This window comes from Rana temporaria, chromosome 1 (assembly GCF_905171775.1).
Source record: "Rana temporaria chromosome 1, aRanTem1.1, whole genome shotgun sequence".
NCBI classification, from domain to species: domain Eukaryota; kingdom Metazoa; phylum Chordata; class Amphibia; order Anura; family Ranidae; genus Rana; species Rana temporaria.
Window position 1 is genome coordinate 294,523,367 of NC_053489.1, and position 16,911 is coordinate 294,540,277.

Genomic DNA, 16,911 nt, shown 5'->3' on the forward strand with positions numbered 1-16,911 from the left:
TTTTCTACATGTGGGACCACAACATGAAGAGCATCTTTACTGCAACACAGCTGAACCTAGTAAATGAATTCAAGTAAAACCAAGGGCAAAACTTTTTTTTTAGAATAAAAAGAGGTTAAAAACCCTAGCCCGGATTCGCATACATCGGCGCATATTAATGCCGCCGTAGCGTATCTCTTTTACGCTACGCCGGCGCAGCGCACAGAGGCAAGCACTGGATTCACAAAGCACTTGCTCCCACTCTCTCTTAACCCTTTCATGCCTATGCCTATGTATGACATTTGGTGTTTACAAGTTAAAATCCATATTTTTGGCTAGAAAATTACTTAGAACCCCCAAACATTATATATATATTTTTAGCAGAGAATCTAGAGAATAAAATGGCGATTGTTGCAATATTTTATGTCATACGGTATTTGTGCGGCGGTGTTTTAAACACAACTTTTTGGGAAAAATTTACTTTCATGAATTTAAAAAAAATGAAAAAGTAAAATTAGCCCAATTTTTTTGCATAATGTGAAAGATGATGTTATGCCGAGTAAATAGATACCAAGCATGACACGCTTTATAATTGCACGCACTCGTGGAATGGCGACAAACTACGGTAACTAAAAATCTCCATAGGCGACGCTTTAAACTTTTTTTACGGTTACCAGGTTAGAGTTACAGAGTAGGCCTAGTGCTATAATTATTGCTCTCGCTCTTACGATCGCGGCGATACCTCACATGTGTTATTTGAACACCGTTTTCATATGCGGGCGCGACTTCCGTATGCGCTTTCTTTGCTGCGCAAGCTCGCGGGGAGGGGGGCGCTTTAAAACATTTTTTTTTTGTTTTCTTATTTATTTATTTATTTTTTCTAATATTACATTTTTTTTTTTTTTTTTTTTTACATTTTGATCACTTTTATTGCTGTCACAAGGAATGTAAACATCCCTTGTGACAGCAATAGGTCGTGACAGGTACTCTTTATGGAGGGATCGGGGTCTAAAAGACCTCCGAGCCCTCCTTTGCACTTCAAAGTATTCAGATCGCCGAAAACGGCGATTCTGAATACTGTGTACTTTTTTAAATCCGGCGCCATTGGCAGCCGAGAAACCCGGAAGTGACGTCATGACGCCGCTTCCGTGGTTTCAATGCGCACACTGAATCAAAGCCGTTTACGGCTTTGTTTCAGAGCGCGCCGAGACGCTGGAGGCGCCGGATCGTGGATCGGGTCTCCCGGTGGGACGGGAGGCCCGGTCAGAGCGGCGAGAGGCGGCGGGAGGGGGGGGATGTCCCCTCCCGCTCCTCCGGCATAACAACCGAGCGGCTTTTAGCCGCATCGGTTGTTATGTTTGGAAAGCCGATCGCCCGCTCTAAACAACGGTACCGGGATGATGCCTGCGGCTGCAGGCATCATCCCGGTACAACCCCTGAAAGCCGAGGACGCATATATGCGTACGCTCGGCGTGAAAGGGTTAAAGATACTCTGGGTTTCCTCTGCGTAAGCCAGCGTAGGTGGAAGTGGGCGTGAGCTATGCTAATGAGGCGTGACCCCATGCAAATGATGGGCCAAGCGCCATAGAAGTACTTAAAATGGTGGCCGCATCCCAGTGCGCATGCTCAGAATCACGTCGAAACAACTGCCTAAGATACGTGGAATCACTGCCTACGACGTAACCTACGCCTAGTCATATTCACGTACAACGTAAACGACAAAAAAAAACGACGGCTTGTGTTCCCTTGTCCATACCTTTTGCATGAGTTGCTCCTCCTATATGGGGAATAACTTTACGCCGGACGTACGACTTGCGCAAACCGCGTATATAATGCGCCGGGCGCAAGTATGTTCGCTCATCTCCCTCATCTGCATATGTGCATAGAAAATGAATGGGAGCGGCAAATGCGCCCAGCGTAAATATGCGCCCACGATACGCCGGCGTAGGAAAGTTACGTCGGATGAAGCCTATTTTCATGGGGTATCTCAGTTTATAAGCACGGCGCATAGATACGACGGCGCATAGTTACACTTACGCGGCGTATCTCAAGATACGTCGGCGTAAGTGCTTTGTGAATCCGGGCCCTTGTCTTTTTTTTTTTTTTTTTGCCTAGAGTCCCATTGGGGAGATTTCCCTTCAATTCCTGTCCCGTAGCCAAAACAAGAAGTGACAGGAAATCCCTCCCAAAGTGAGCAAATTCTTGGTTGTCACCAGGATCACCATAACTAGTGTCCCCTTTTGGAAGTTCTTCTCTCCTTTCTGGTGGAAAGCCCAAATTTTTGATTTTTCCTTTTGGGGATAATGGTAAGCAGGACAAATAGAGAGGGTGAATCTCCATAACAGAGGAAGCAATAAAAACTGACAGGTGTTCTAATCCCTCTCCACTCTATCCAAAACTGAAAGTTTTGCCTTTTTAGTTATACCTTTAAAAATGCTTCTCATTTTATGTATTCTTCTTTAGGAACAGAACATGACAGTGACAGGAGGTCTTGCTTGGTGGGATGATTTCATAGTTCTAGCATGTTACAATATAAATGATCATCAGGAAGAGGTGAGAAAATGTTACAAGACAATACATTGCATTTATATTTCTTATGTGTCTTGAGTTTATGAAATGTTTTTAGCAGCGTACAGTTAATGAGGTTTCTAAAATGATGGGTCTGTGCTGTTTTTATTATGCTTCTTTTGTCACTGGAATATTTTAAGTAATAATTTAACACTTGTCCATTTTGGACTTCTCTTTTAAGCTTCGGGCTTACCTTCGTACATCCAACTTGGATAATGCCTTTGCACATGTGACCAAGGTGCAGCTGGAGACTCTTCTCCTCAGTGTGTTCAGAGATGTGATGATCCTGTTTCGAGCAGACTGCTCTATCTGTCTGTACAGTATTGAAAGAAGATCTGATGGGTGAGTGTTGATGGGCATCGGTTTTCTCTTACACTTGGTTTCGAGGAAATTTCCATCCAGCAATGCTTTAACAAACTACGTAAAATCCCATCTGCCCTACAGACTAAAAAGCCATAAAGCCACACATTCCCAGCCTAGCCATAGACTTGAACTTTTTTTAATCTATTGAGAACAGCGATGACCATTGCCAGTGTCTAGACTTGTATCTTCTAAGTTTTCATTTAAAACATATTTTTGTTGAACTTTTTCAGTAAGGTATAATGACATGAATTGCAAGTGAATGTGGTAGTTAAATCAATCAATTCTATAATATCAAGCAAGCCTTTTCCCCTTGCATTTGAATCGTCATTAGGATAACCCACAGCAGATCGCATGGATGCCATGCGATTGCAATGTGGTGCGGGAATCGCACAGGATTCACTGCGTTTCCCACAATGCAGAAGTGTGAACTAGGGCTCAATGAAGTCTCTTTTACAATGATTAATGTGTTTCATTTATGTTGAGCTTAACTAATCATTTGCTAACAAATATGTTTTTTGGATCTGGACTATAAGAAAGTGTTATGCTGATGTTTTGATTCCATGTTGGTTTGCATGTTCCAGCTCCTTTTCGTATATAGTTGCAAGGTTGTCCTCTGTGCCCTCTACAGCTTGTTGATACTAAACAGAGGGATCTTGTGTGTTTCCTTGTTCTCCAGTCTCTATTGGCATACCTCCTTGTTCAGTAATATTTTTGCATGTATTAATACTCATCTGTGATAGCCTTTGTATGTCACACAAGAGCAGCAATCTGCAGATTCCAGAAGTAGCATCAATATATTGTCGTGGGAATCCATATTCATGTTATGTGAGGGAATGTCACCTTTTGTACACTTTATTTTTTTCCTAAATTCCAGCTCCCCTATGCACCAATATAGCATTCATGTACTTTTTCTGAAAAAATTAAAAATATCAAAGCTTTCCATTAAATCTACAGTCACTTACTTTTCATGTCCTAATCCACGTTTCCATTAGTAATTTATTTTTTCTGATCAGACTTTAGGTCATGACACAGGAAGGAGTTGACCAGCTGATCTCATTAGCACACACCCTGCATCATCTACCCTCCCACTCCCAGGTGCATGTTTTTTTAAAGAAATGCAATCAATCAGTGATCACCCTTCTCACTAAATACACAATATAATCAGATTGCCTAGCGCATGGCCATGTTTATGCACCTAAAATTACTAGTTGGGCTTTTAGTGCCATTAATTGTTTACGGCACACCAAACACAGAAGCAAACACACATTTGTATTCGCGCTAATGAGGTCAGCTGGTCAACTCCATCCTGTCTCATAACCTAAAGTCTGATCGGGAAGAAGACATTACTATTGGAAATGTCTGAAAACGTGGATTAAGACAATAAAAGTAAGTCACTGTAGATTTAATGGAAAGCTTTGATGTTTTTGCAAAAAAAAAACATAAAATTATATATTGGTGCATATGGACGCTGGAATTTAGAGAGAAAAAAGTGTACAAAGGTGAACCTTTTTAAGTCCTTTCTTTGTGGTCTAGTGATGGCATCTGTGGTTAGCTGTAACCTGCTAAAGGTTACTGTTGGACATGTATCGCCCTAAAAGTGATTTATTTGGTTTAGATATAGGTGGGAATTTGTGGCCTAAAGCGTCATACATAGACATAAAAGGTCATAGATTCACCAAAATCTGCAATATCTCTATCTAATTTCCAAGTCTGCTCTGAAATGGAGAGATCTCAAAGTACCTGATACATATAATAAACTGGTTACTAGGATATCTAAAGGTGTAAATAATGTAGGGAATGGTTAACATCCCAAGCCAGTTTTTTGTGTCCTTTTTAAAAATCCTTAAAATATTTCTGAAGAATTGTATGGTTTTTGCTGCTGCCTTGGAGATGTTGCTCCTTATGTAAGAGAAGACCACTGTTCTTAGCCTGGTAAAGTGCTAATACTGTTCATCACAGAATGCTATTGTAGGGTATATATGTTATACCTGTACAGGGTACACATTTCTAATACTGCAGTTCCAATAAGTTATTGAGCACGTAGCCATTTCTCTTTCATCCATGGAGGGACACAGCTTCCTTAAGTCTTGACATTAGGGTTATGTTCTGTCTATTAGGAGAGGAATAGGCAGACATGTTAGATATTTAAAAACATGTAATCGTACCAAAGATGAACAGCCCCGCCCAGGGGGCGGTCTCTATGGTCTTAACCCCTCACCCTGCACTCGGCAGCTCAGTTTTTTTCTGCCTAGTGTAGAAGGACCTGGCTCCCTAGGGGCCCATTGGTCCTGGAGAACTTTTTACTTTGATTTTTACTTTTTGATCCTGAGATCTACCATCAACTGCCGGCTGGGTGACAGGCTGGATAATATAGATCCTTGTAGTATCCCCCAGTCTGTCCATCGAGCGTGAGCAGGTCTTTAGTGAAGCGCTAGGTCGGCCACGACATACCCCGTTTGCTCCAGGGTTGGTCGGTGAGCGATATGCTCCGGGGCCTACATATGACCCGGCTACTGCTGTCCAATCACAGTGGGCCGTGGCAGACAGCCACTCCGTACTGCTTCGTGATGGGTCTGTCAGGAAGGTGTCCAGCTGTCCTCGCAGCGTCTGTCTCACAATCAAGCGTCTGTCTCACTGGTGTGTAAGGCGGCGACCTGGTTGTCTGTTCGCACTTTCACTGTTTTACAAGGTTGACGTGCATGCGTCTGCGGATGCTTGCTTTGGCCACAAGGTTTTGCAGGCGGCTGTTTTAAGGTTGCAATTTTTCCGTTGAGCTCTGTTTGGGGTGAAGTTTGTTTTGATTGCTGTTCCCACCCCTCGTTTTTTGGACACTGCTTGGGGACGTCCCTAATGTCAAGACTTAAGGACGCTGTATCCGTCCATGGACAAAAGAGAAAATAGAATTTTTGTACTCACCGTAAAATCCTTTTCTCTGAAGTCCATGGGCGGACACAGCACCCACCCCTCCTTTTTTTGTACTGCTTTTTGACAAACTGAGCTGCTGAGTGCAGGGTTGAGGGGTTATGACCAGAGGAACTGCCCCCTGGGCGGGGCTGTTCAGCTTTGGTATGATTACATGTTTTTAAATATCTAACATGTCTGCCTAGTCTTCTCCTAATAGACGGAACATAACCCTAATGTCAAGACTTAAGGAAGCTGTGTTAAAAAATTGAATGACAGGGAAAAAGTATTAAACGCATGAAGAAATAGAGGTGCAAAAAGGTAATTGGAAAGCAATCCTGCCCCTTGTCAGTGAAAATTAATATCAACTGGTTCAGTCTCAACTGATGGCCTATAAAAAGGAGTCTCATTACCAAGGTGTCACACAAGAATGTGACATGATCTCATGATGGGTAAAAGCAAAAAGCTCTCTCACAGACCTTAATTGTAGAAAAACAATACTGATGGCATTGGTTACAGAAGGATTTCTAAACTTCTGAATGTTCCAGTGAGCACTGTTGGGGCCATAATCCAGAAGTTAGAAGAACATAATTTCACCATAAACCAGCCACAACCAGGTGCTCCTCGCAAGATAACACAGAGGAGTGCAAAGAAATATCAGAAGTTTTGTCCAAGAACCAATTCCTTCTTGTGGAGCTTCAGAAAGACCTGTAATTTGCAGGTACAGTTGTTTCAAAGAAAACAATAAGTAGTGCACTCAACTGCCATGGCCTATATGCATGCTCACCACACAAGACTCCACTGCTGAAGAAAAAGCATGTTGAAGCTCGTTTATAGTTTGCTGCACATTTAGAAAAGTCTGAAATACTGGGAGAATATAGTCTGGTCAGATGAGACCAAAATTGAACTCTCTGGATGCAGTAATACACACCATGTTTGGAGGTCAAATGGCACTGCACATCACTCCAAAAACAGCCCAATACCAACAGTGAAGTTTGGAGGTGGGAACATCATGGTGTGGGGCATTTTTTTTAGCATATGGTACTGGTAAACTTCATATCATTGAAGGAAGAATGAACGAAAAAATGTCCTGAGACATTCTTGATAAGGCCATCTACCAGAGGGATGAAGATAAAACGAGGGTGGACATTTCAGCAAGGTAATGATACCAAACAAAAAAACAAGGAAACTCAACTAGTTTGAAAGAAAATAAAGCTGTTAGGATTAGCCAGCCAATCAAATGACTTCAATCCAATAGAAAATCTATAAAAATAACTAAAGATCAGAGTTCATAGAAGAAGCCCACGGAACGGTGTGGAAGAGTGGACCAAAATCACACCTGAGCAATGCATGGCACTAGTTTCTCCATACAGGAGGCATCTTGAAGCTGTCATTACCAGGAAAGGATTTTGTACAAAGTATTAAATACATTTCGGTTAGCGTGTTTTAATACTTTTTTCCCTGTTTCATTTATTTAATAATTTTTTTTAAACAACCATTTCTGAACTTTTTGTATGTGTGTAATGCATGGGTTGTTACCAACGTGGTGAAAATTTAATGTCCATAGCACCTTTAGAAATCTACCTAGAAAAAATGGTAACGTGTTCGACACTTATTTTACGCGCTGTATATATCAAATTTAATATATTTTTTTATTATTATTTTTGTGACTATTTTCTTTTAAACGGTAATTGTGTTTTGAGCTTTGTTCATCTAATCTTCTGCAGGCCAAATCCTTCAGTGTGTTTACAAGTCCTCCAGGAGGTGTCCATGTCTCGGTACATACCTCACCCGTCTCTTGTGGTGTCCGTTACCTTAACTTCGGTGAGGACAGAAACTGGTATTTCATTAAAAATGCCTCAACAGGTATGGTGCCATAAGTAAGATATCTGGTTGTGTCTTTTTATAATTTTATTTATTTTTCCTTTTAAATTGTTACCTTAATCACAACAGTGAGTGCTATAGGTTATTTATGTTAGTTAAATTGTGTTTTGTCTATCATTTAGTACATCTTTAGGCCCCTTTCACACTTGTATGACTTGTCCTACGATTTGGGACTGCAAAGTTGCATGACAAGTCGTTCCCCATGATTTCCAATGACTTCCATTCATATTAGTCCGACTTCAAGTCGTTCCGACTTCAAAGTAGTCCCTGCACTACATTTGGTCCAACTTTGAACCTACTTCCGCCCATTGAATATCACTGAAGTCGGATCAAAGTCGGTTCGCCGTCTTAACTGATTGGACTTTGGCATACGACTTGTGCTCTGATGATCTTAAAGGGGAACTCCACGCCAAATTAATAATAAAAAAAATGGCACAGGTTCCCCCACCAAGGCCCTTTGGTCTGGTATGGATTTTAAGGGGACCCCCCACACCGAAAAAACTGGGTGGGGGTCCCCCCAAAATCCATACTAGACCCTTATCCGAGCACACAGCCCAGGAGGTCAGGAAAGCACCTCGTCTCAATGTTGATGAGGACAAGGGCCTCTTCCTGACAACCCTGGCCGTTGGTTGTCTGTGGGGCGGGGAGCTTATCGGACCCTGGAAGCTCCCTTTAACAAGCGGCCCCCCAGATCTTGGCCCCCCACCCTACGTGAATGGGTATGGGGTATAGCTCTAATGCTACTAAAAGCTAGGAAGTCTGTGGTAAGAATTTTTATTTTTGTAGGCTGGTCTGGATCTCTTGTTTGCATCACATTTGCAAGGCATGTGTCTGAGCCAGCGGCCTTATCCTTTTAGAGAACAATTTCTAACCTTGCATAAGGACAGGGTTGCCATGGGGCCCGGAAACCTCCTTTTTTTTTTCCTAAAGTGGTATTTAATTTTTACCTCAACCAGGGCATTGTGCATTTGTTCCATTTTCATGCCCCAGTACATCCCAATGAGATTTCCCTTCACTGCCTTGATGAGGTTTGTGATGTGTATATTTATCTTGCCGCCTCTATTTCCATTAAAAGGTATATGACTGGTTGTCACTGCTGATGGTCTCTGTAAAGGAGAACCAGCTTCTAGTTCCTCCATGTCTAGGTGGCTCGGATAGACCATCATTCACACCAAAATAAGGGTTTTACCTTTTGTGTGCTTTTCTAAGTCTGTAAGTGCTTTGGGGCTTTTCGGCATCGAGCATCAGATTTGCAAAAGCCATAACCTTGTCTTCTGTTCATATTTTTTACAATGTTCAGGCCTCAGCTGATGCCAGCTGAACCTTTTTAGGCAGCTCTGCGAGCTGCAGGCTTCCTCCTAGTTTTTACACTGTTGTTTTATGGACATGTTGGCATCATTTTGCTATTGCCCGCTGCTAAGTTGGATTGCTTTGAGATGTTCCAATTGTCTCTGAATTACTTCTGATTCTGTGTCCCTTACTGAAATGATAAAGAAAACCAGGATTTTTGTGCTTGGCATAACATTTTTTAAAATTTTTTTTTTTTTTTTAGTTCTTTAAGGGACATGGCGCTAAACCCTTTGTGTTTGGTATATAATCTAATGATGATTTTACTACAAAACGAAAGTACAGTAGGAGTAGAAGAGTATTATACCCGACTGGCAAATGGCTTTTTTGTTTGCCAGTGTCCAGTTCTACCTGTAGGCAGCAGTATAACCCAATTCTCAGAATTACTTCTGATCCTGTGTCCCTTAATAAACTCCAAGAAACAGATTTTATGGTAGGTGCAAAAAATTATTAAATGTAATGGTTTTTCTTAAAGCTGCCCTAAATCCTCCCATCCTTAAAGTGGTTGTAAACCCTTTACATATGCCGAGGAAGTGACTATCCTCAGGTGATATACAATTATGAAACAAATCCTCCTACATAAGCTGTACCTGTCTATCTGCAATCTGCTCTATATCCATTCAAAGTGCTGAATTTATAAAGATTTTCTGAGAGTTCAAATAGAAAGGGAGTGAAGTGCTGACATTACACTGCAGAACTCAGTGAAAAGAGCTGATTGAAGAGAAGGGACACACAGGAGCACAAGTAAGGCTGTCCATCTGCTACAGGGCCCTCCCCTGTCACCATTTTTCTCTTGGTGTCAGGAAAAATAGTCCGAAGTAATTCTTGCTGATGGCGGAGGAACGAAGCAGCAGACAGAAATTAATCTGAGTGCTCTTATTTGAGACAAGTAAATACTATAGAAGGATATGTTTTGTTCATATTTTATGTCTGATGTTTACAACCACTTTAAGGCCTCATTCACGTGACCATAACACAGATGTAGAACATTTACTGTTCATTAAAGAGGGAGTTTACCCATTTATTAAATTTTTGCCCTTGTCCCCTTAGATTCCTGCTCGTTCGGTCTAGGGGAATCGGCTATTTGTATTAAAATATGATCCGTACTTACCCGTTTTAGAGATGCATCTTCTTCCGTCGCTTCCGGGTATGGGTCTTCGGGAGCGGGCGTTCCTTCTTGATTGACAGTCTTCCGTGAGGCTTCCGACGGTCGCATCCATCGCGTCACTCGTAGCCGAAAGAAGCCGAACGTCGGTGCGGCTCTATACTGCGCCTGCGCACCGACGTTCGGCTTCTTTCGGAAAATCGTGACGCGATGGATGCGACCGTCGGAAGCCTCTCGGAAGACTGTCAATCAAGAAGGAACGCCCATTCCCGCAGCCCATACCCGGAAGCGACGGAGAGGATGCATCTCGTAAACGGTAAGTACGGATCATATTTTAAAACAATTAGCCGATTCCCCTAGACAAAACGAGCATTAATCTAAGGGGAAAATGTGCTCTCTGAGGGTGAACCTCCGCTTTAAGGCAAGGAACAAAAGTTGCTGCGTAATGATCAGTCCTGGATTTTGTTTTACGGATCTGAAGGCAGTGCATGATTTTTTTATTTATTTTTTATATTGGGCATGTGAATGGGTATTTACAGCCAAGGAAGCTGGCATCTTAACCTCTGTTTCATCTGCAGTTGACATCTATCACGACATGCCTTAAATGTAACTGTTTTGAGAAATCATTAAATCAGTGGGTTTAGTTCCGTTTTAAGTAATGACAAAGTAAATCAATAAGGTCGATGGCAAAATTGTAAAAAAGTGTTCTAGTCAGTAAAAGGCTATACAGGTGTGAAAGCTAAAATGATTGAACCTAAGCTACAAGATTTAAAAAAAAAAAAAAAACACACGCCCCCATTACAGTGGGCCTCCACCACCCATTTTTACCCCCCTCCTCACATTGAAATGAGGTAGTACGCTTTATTCTTCTACGCCTAGATTTATCAAGCATTTAACCAGTGTGCGTGTGTGTGTGTGTTTTTTTTTTTTTTTTATGCCATGAATACTTTTATTTGCCAAGTTTTTTTTGTTTGCTTTTGTATCAATGCGGCATTAAGCTAGGTATAAAATGATAATGTTTCTTCTTTTATCTCAGGCTTGTGATGCAGAAAGCATAATGCTGAATCTAGCTGGTCAGCTAATAATGTTGCAGAGAGATCGCTCAGGTCCTCAGATTCGGGAAAAAGATGCTGGTTCCCAACAGAGAAAGCTGGTACGTAAAAGACTGTGCTGTGTCTTGCACAAGAGAACATATATGTATATTTAGCACCCCCTACAGGAAGTTTGTAACTTAGAAATTCACAGCATATATGTGTACAGCTTGTTCAGGTTAACCTAGAACCGTTCCATTTAAAAACAAATATATTTTTATATACAATCTTTATTTACAGTTTTATAGCATGTACAGAATCGTTGGAATATGACCAAAAATCATTATAAATTTGAGGACTGACAATCTGGTACAAGTGGAATACAGCCATTGTCTTCCACCAACAGTAATGTTGCATAACTTCACGGAAGGAAAAAAAAACCTGTTACTATATTACCCTTGTATTTTTGGGGAGAGTTTCCTCACATGACCTTGTCATGATCCATTACCTTTACGTGTTCATAACATAACATAACATGACTAAGACATGGGTGGGGGGGTTGAAAAGGCAGTAGTAAATTTAGCAGAATGGGAACTAAATAAAAACCACAAAACACAGCAAACTATGCGGGATGTAAAGAAAAGTTATATTTAAAATAGTTTGTCATTTTACAAATTGGATTAACTCGGTCAGGTATTAAAAAGTAGCTGGAGAATGATGGCCTAAATGCTTTCTTTAGTGTAGTTTTTCTGTAGGATCTCTCAATATATATGCAGTGCCTTGGAAAAAGTATTCATACCCCTTGACATTTTCCAAATTTTGTTATGTTACAACCAAAAATGTAAATGTATTTTTTGGGATTTTATGTGATAGGCCAACACAAAGTGGAAGGAAAATGTTCTGTTTTTTTTGTGTGTGTGTTTTTTTACAATAATAGTCGTATACTTGACAATACTTTGTAGAACCGACTTTCACTGCAATTACAGCTACAAGTCTTTTTGGGTATGTCTCTACCAGCTTTGCACATCTAGATAGACCTTTTGCCCATTCTTCTTTGCAAAATAGCTGTGTCAGATTGGATGGAGAGCGTCTGCGAACAGCAATTTTCAAGATTTGCCACAGATTCTCAATTGCATTTAGGTCTGGATTTTGACTGGACCATTAACACATGTACAGTGCCTTGCGAAAGTATTCGGCCCCCTTGAACTTTGCGACCTTTTGCCACATTTCATGGTTCAAACATAAAGATATAAAACTGTAATTTTTTTTTTGAAGAATCAACAAGTGGGACACAATCATGAAGTGGAACGAAATTTATTGGATATTTCAAACTTAAAAAAAAAAAAAATGAAAAATTGGGCGTGCAAAATTATTCAGCCCCTTTACTTTCAGTGCAGCAAACTCTCTCCAGAAGTTCAGTGAGGATCTCTGAATGATCCAATGTTGACCTAAATGACGATAAATAGAATCCACCTGTGTGTAATCAAGTCTCTGTATAAATGCACCTGCACTGTGATAGTCTCAGAGGTCCGTTTAAAGCACAGAGAGCATCATGAAGAACAAGGAACACACCAGGCAGGTCTGAGATACTGTTGTGGAGAAGTTTAAAGCCGGATTTGGATACAAAAAGATTTCCCAAGCTTTAAACATCCCAAGGAGCACTGTGCAAGCGATAATATTGAAATGGAAGGAGTATCAGACCACTGCAAATCTATGAAGACCTGGCCGTCCCTCTAAACTTTCAGCTCATACAAGGAGAAGACTGATCAGAGATGCAGCCAAGAGGCCCATGATCACTCTGGATGAACTGCAGAGATCTACAGCTGAGGTGGGAGACTTTGTCCATAGGACAACAATCGGTCGTATACTGCGCAAATCTGGCCTTTATGGAAGAGTGGCAAGAAGAAAGCCATTTCTTAAAGATATCCATAAAAAGTGTCGTTTAAAGTTTGCCACAAGCCACCTGGGTGACACACCAAACATGTGGAAGAAGGTGCTCTGGTCAGATGAAACCAAAATCAAACTTTTTGGCAACAATGCAAAACGTTATGTTTGGCGTAAAAGCAACACGGCTCATCACCCTGAACACACCATCCCCACTGTCAAACATGGTGGTGGTCGCCTTACTACCCCCAAACTGTTTTCTAGTTTCCCTAGACTTGAAGGACGCATACTTACACATCCCAATACACAGAGATTGTCAAAAATGTCTAAGGTTAGCAATAGAAACAAAAAGCAAAACCTTGCACCTACCCTTTGGCCTTTCCTCCTCACCCAGAATATTTACAAAGATTCTGGCGGAAGCCCTGGCACCCTTGCAAGTCCAAGGCATATCCATCGTCGCCTATTTGGACGATCTACTCCTGTTTGCAGAATCTCCAGAGAGATTACAAAAGAACCTCGTGATCACGCAGACCTTCCTAAAAAGTCTGGGTTGGCTAATAAATGTGGAAAAATCCAACCTAAAACCCCCTCAGCGGATAACATACTTGGGATATGTGATAGATTCAGTCCAGCAAAGAATATTTCTACCCAAAGAAAAAATATAAAAAATCCAAAAAGAAATAAGTGCAATCCAGGCAAACTTACCATGCACCATCAGAAAGGTGATGTCAACACTGGGGTTACTAACGTCTGCGATCCCAGCAGTACAAAGGGCAGCCTTACATTTTCGACCACTGCAAATGTTCCTATTAAAGATATGGGATCACAAGCAGGAGTCTTTGGACACTCGGGTTCTAATACCAGCAAAGGTAAAAAGAACCCTATGGTGGTGGAGGACATTAGAGAATGTAACCAAAGGTCGGCTGTGGACACTTCCCATTTCCCAGACCCTTACCACAGACGCAAGTGGCGTAGGATGGGGAGCGCATCTAGGCTCCCAGATAACACAAGGGACGTGGGAAAAGGAAGAGAGGATGAGGTCATCCAACTGGAAGGAATTGAAAGCAGTAGGGCTTGCACTTCAATCCTTCCAGAAAGAGTTAAAGGACATCACTTGCAAATCAGGTCCGACAACGCATCAGTCATTGCGTACATAAACAAACAGGGAGGAACAAGAAGTGGAACCCTGTGGGCACTAGCAGAGAAAATCCGGAGATGGGGAGAGAAAAACATACTCTATCAGCAATCCACCTAAAAGGGGATTTAAACAGAGTAGCGGATTTTCTCAGCAGGAGACAAGTGAAAGAAGGCGACTGGGCGTTAAACCAAGAGGAAACAATGGCAGGAAGGAACCTAGCAGGAGCTCCTTGGATACCGAAGACAGAAAGAGGGCTCTCAAAATGGATGTCACCATTAACTAATAATACACTAAGGATATGGGATAAAATAAATCAATCAGGAGATTATGCCCCTGGGATATCCCCCTTGGCTCCTCTGGAGGGATTCCCGTGGTTCCCCCCCAGGTGAGGAAGTAGGATCAATGAAGGCCTGGGGGAGAGACGGGGATACCACATGCGGCAAATTCGCCCCATGCGGAACCCTGATCTCCTTATCTGAATTGAGACAGAGCTTGGGAAGAGTCCCAATGGTGGAGTGGAGGTATCACCAATTAGGGTGCTTCTTTCAAAAGTAGAAAACCAAGATAAGGCCTCTTAACTCGCTTACTATATTTGAAACCAGATGTATAAAGATTAGGGGGGGCAAACACTGTCTCAAATGTATAGATTAATCCTAGGGACACGGAGAAAAACAACACCATACTACATTAGAGACTGGGAAGGAGAGCTAAATCACAGGTTTACCACGCAACAAATTAAAAAACGTATTGATTCCGCACACCATACATCTGTAAGCTCACAGATTCAAGAGATGTCTTATAAATTTCTATCTAGGTGGTATAGAACCCCAGTAAGATTGGCACAGATGTATAGGCTTGCGGACAATAGGTGTTGGAGGGGATGTGGACAGGAGGGCACCCTACTCCACCTGTGGTGGTCATGCCCAAAGATTAGAGGATTTTGGCAAGAGATTGCCCCTTGGGTTGGAAGGCTATCTCGCGAGGAAATAGAACTAACACCTTTAAACTTCCTATTCCACGGGTCAGTGAGGTCCATGGGATCATATAAGGAGAGTATTACGCCTCATTTATTAAATGCGGCAAAATTATTAATACCTAGATTATGGAAACGGGATAAAAGGCCAACTATTCTTGAATGGAAGAGAGAAGTGAATTTAATTATGGAGGCAGAAAGATGGATTTCTAGGGTTAAAGATAGAAAGGAAAAGTTTAGAGAAATATGGTCAGAATGGTAAAAACTCTCGTTAGAGATTGAATAATTTAAGGAGCTGTAGGAAAATGTAAGTGGATAGCCTGTGGGGGGGGGGGGGGGTGGAGACTAATTTGTTTGTCCTTTTTCCTTTTTTTTTTCTTTTTTCTTCATTTTTTTTTTTTTTTTTTTTTTTTTTTTTTTAGCTCTCAATAAGAATTCCCGTGCGGCACTGGGGGGGCATAGAGGGTGGGACGGGGATATATTACATAATAAGGTGTGTGTGTGTGTGTGTGTGTGTGTGTGTGTGTTTTTTTTTTCTTCCGGGGTTTGTGTGTGGAATAGAGAAGGGAAGAAGGGTGGGATATAAAAAGTGGGGGGGGGGGGGGGGAAGTCATTAGTGGTTTTATGGCCTTCTGGCGGCCTCCGATTTTAAACACTTGGTAAAAGTGTTTTTAGGGGATGGGTTAACAAGGAATAATGGGGAATAAGTTATAGAATGGCTTTTTAGAAGCCTCATATCTAAGGAGTCACACATTTTTTTTTTTATTATTATTATGTTTTTTTTTGGTGTTTGGAGGGGGGGGGGGAGCCGCTGGGAATAAGTGAGGGTGGGGGGGATAATTTTTCTCCCCTTTTTTTTTTTTATTTTATTTTTTATTATTTTCTTTTCCTCTCTTTATTTCCCCGGGGGGAGACGGAATACAGATAAGGATGTTTATTGTACAATGGTGTGATATAATGTAACATATTGTTAAATGGAAATGTTGAAAAATTAATAAATTTTGATTATAAAAAAAAAAAAAACAAGAGGTGTTCAAACAAATTACGCAAAAATGGGGAACACCTCAGGTGGACTTATTTGCATCAAGAGAAAAAAAAAATTCAGAGCATTCTTTTCTCTAGAAGGAGAAGACGGTGCACTAGGAGTGGATGCATTGGCACAAAGGTGGACATTCAGAATGTTATGCCTTTCCTTTACCAGTACTAATACCAGCAGTAATAAGAAAACTTTGCGCAGAGAACACAACTTTGATTCTCATAGCACCTCACTGGCCCAGGAGACCGTGGTTTTCTATGCTGAAAGAACTCGCTATAGAGCCCCCCTGGTTATTACCAGTCCGGGAAGATCTACTCTCCCAAGGCCCAATATACTGCCCCCAAGTGGAAAGGTGGAACTTGGCCGCATGGTATCTGAGGAGCAGCTGCTGAAAGCAAAGGGATTCTCGAGCCGCTTAATCACCACTCTGCTAAAAAGCAGGGAAGTGGAGACACGTAAAATCTATGAGAAAGTGTGGAAGTGCTTTAACAATTGGTGCACAGAAAACACCTTCAACACACAGAGTTCTGTGGCCGTCCTAGAGTTTCTGCAGAGTGGTGTAGAGAAAGGACTAAGCCTTAGCACTTTAAAGAGTCAAGTGTCAGCACTTTTAGTTTTTCAAGAGAAAAGATTAGCATCCGACCCATGGATAATCGGGCTCTTCAGATCTCTGAGCAGACGAAGACCTATACAGAATTCAGT

The 16,911-nt window shown here is 41.5% G+C and overlaps 1 protein-coding gene across 1 annotated transcript in view; it reads left to right on the top strand.

The window, feature by feature from the left end:
- The window catches only part of RIC1 (RIC1 homolog, RAB6A GEF complex partner 1), a 193,440-nt gene that overhangs the window by 139,741 nt on the left and 36,788 nt on the right, over positions 1–16,911 (top strand). The window contains exons 15-18 of the mRNA XM_040357519.1: positions 2,443–2,532; positions 2,729–2,889; positions 7,539–7,677; positions 11,184–11,300. Of these exons, the coding sequence (XP_040213453.1) occupies positions 2,443–2,532; positions 2,729–2,889; positions 7,539–7,677; positions 11,184–11,300 (507 nt within the window). The remainder of the gene's footprint in view (positions 1–2,442; positions 2,533–2,728; positions 2,890–7,538; positions 7,678–11,183; positions 11,301–16,911) is intronic.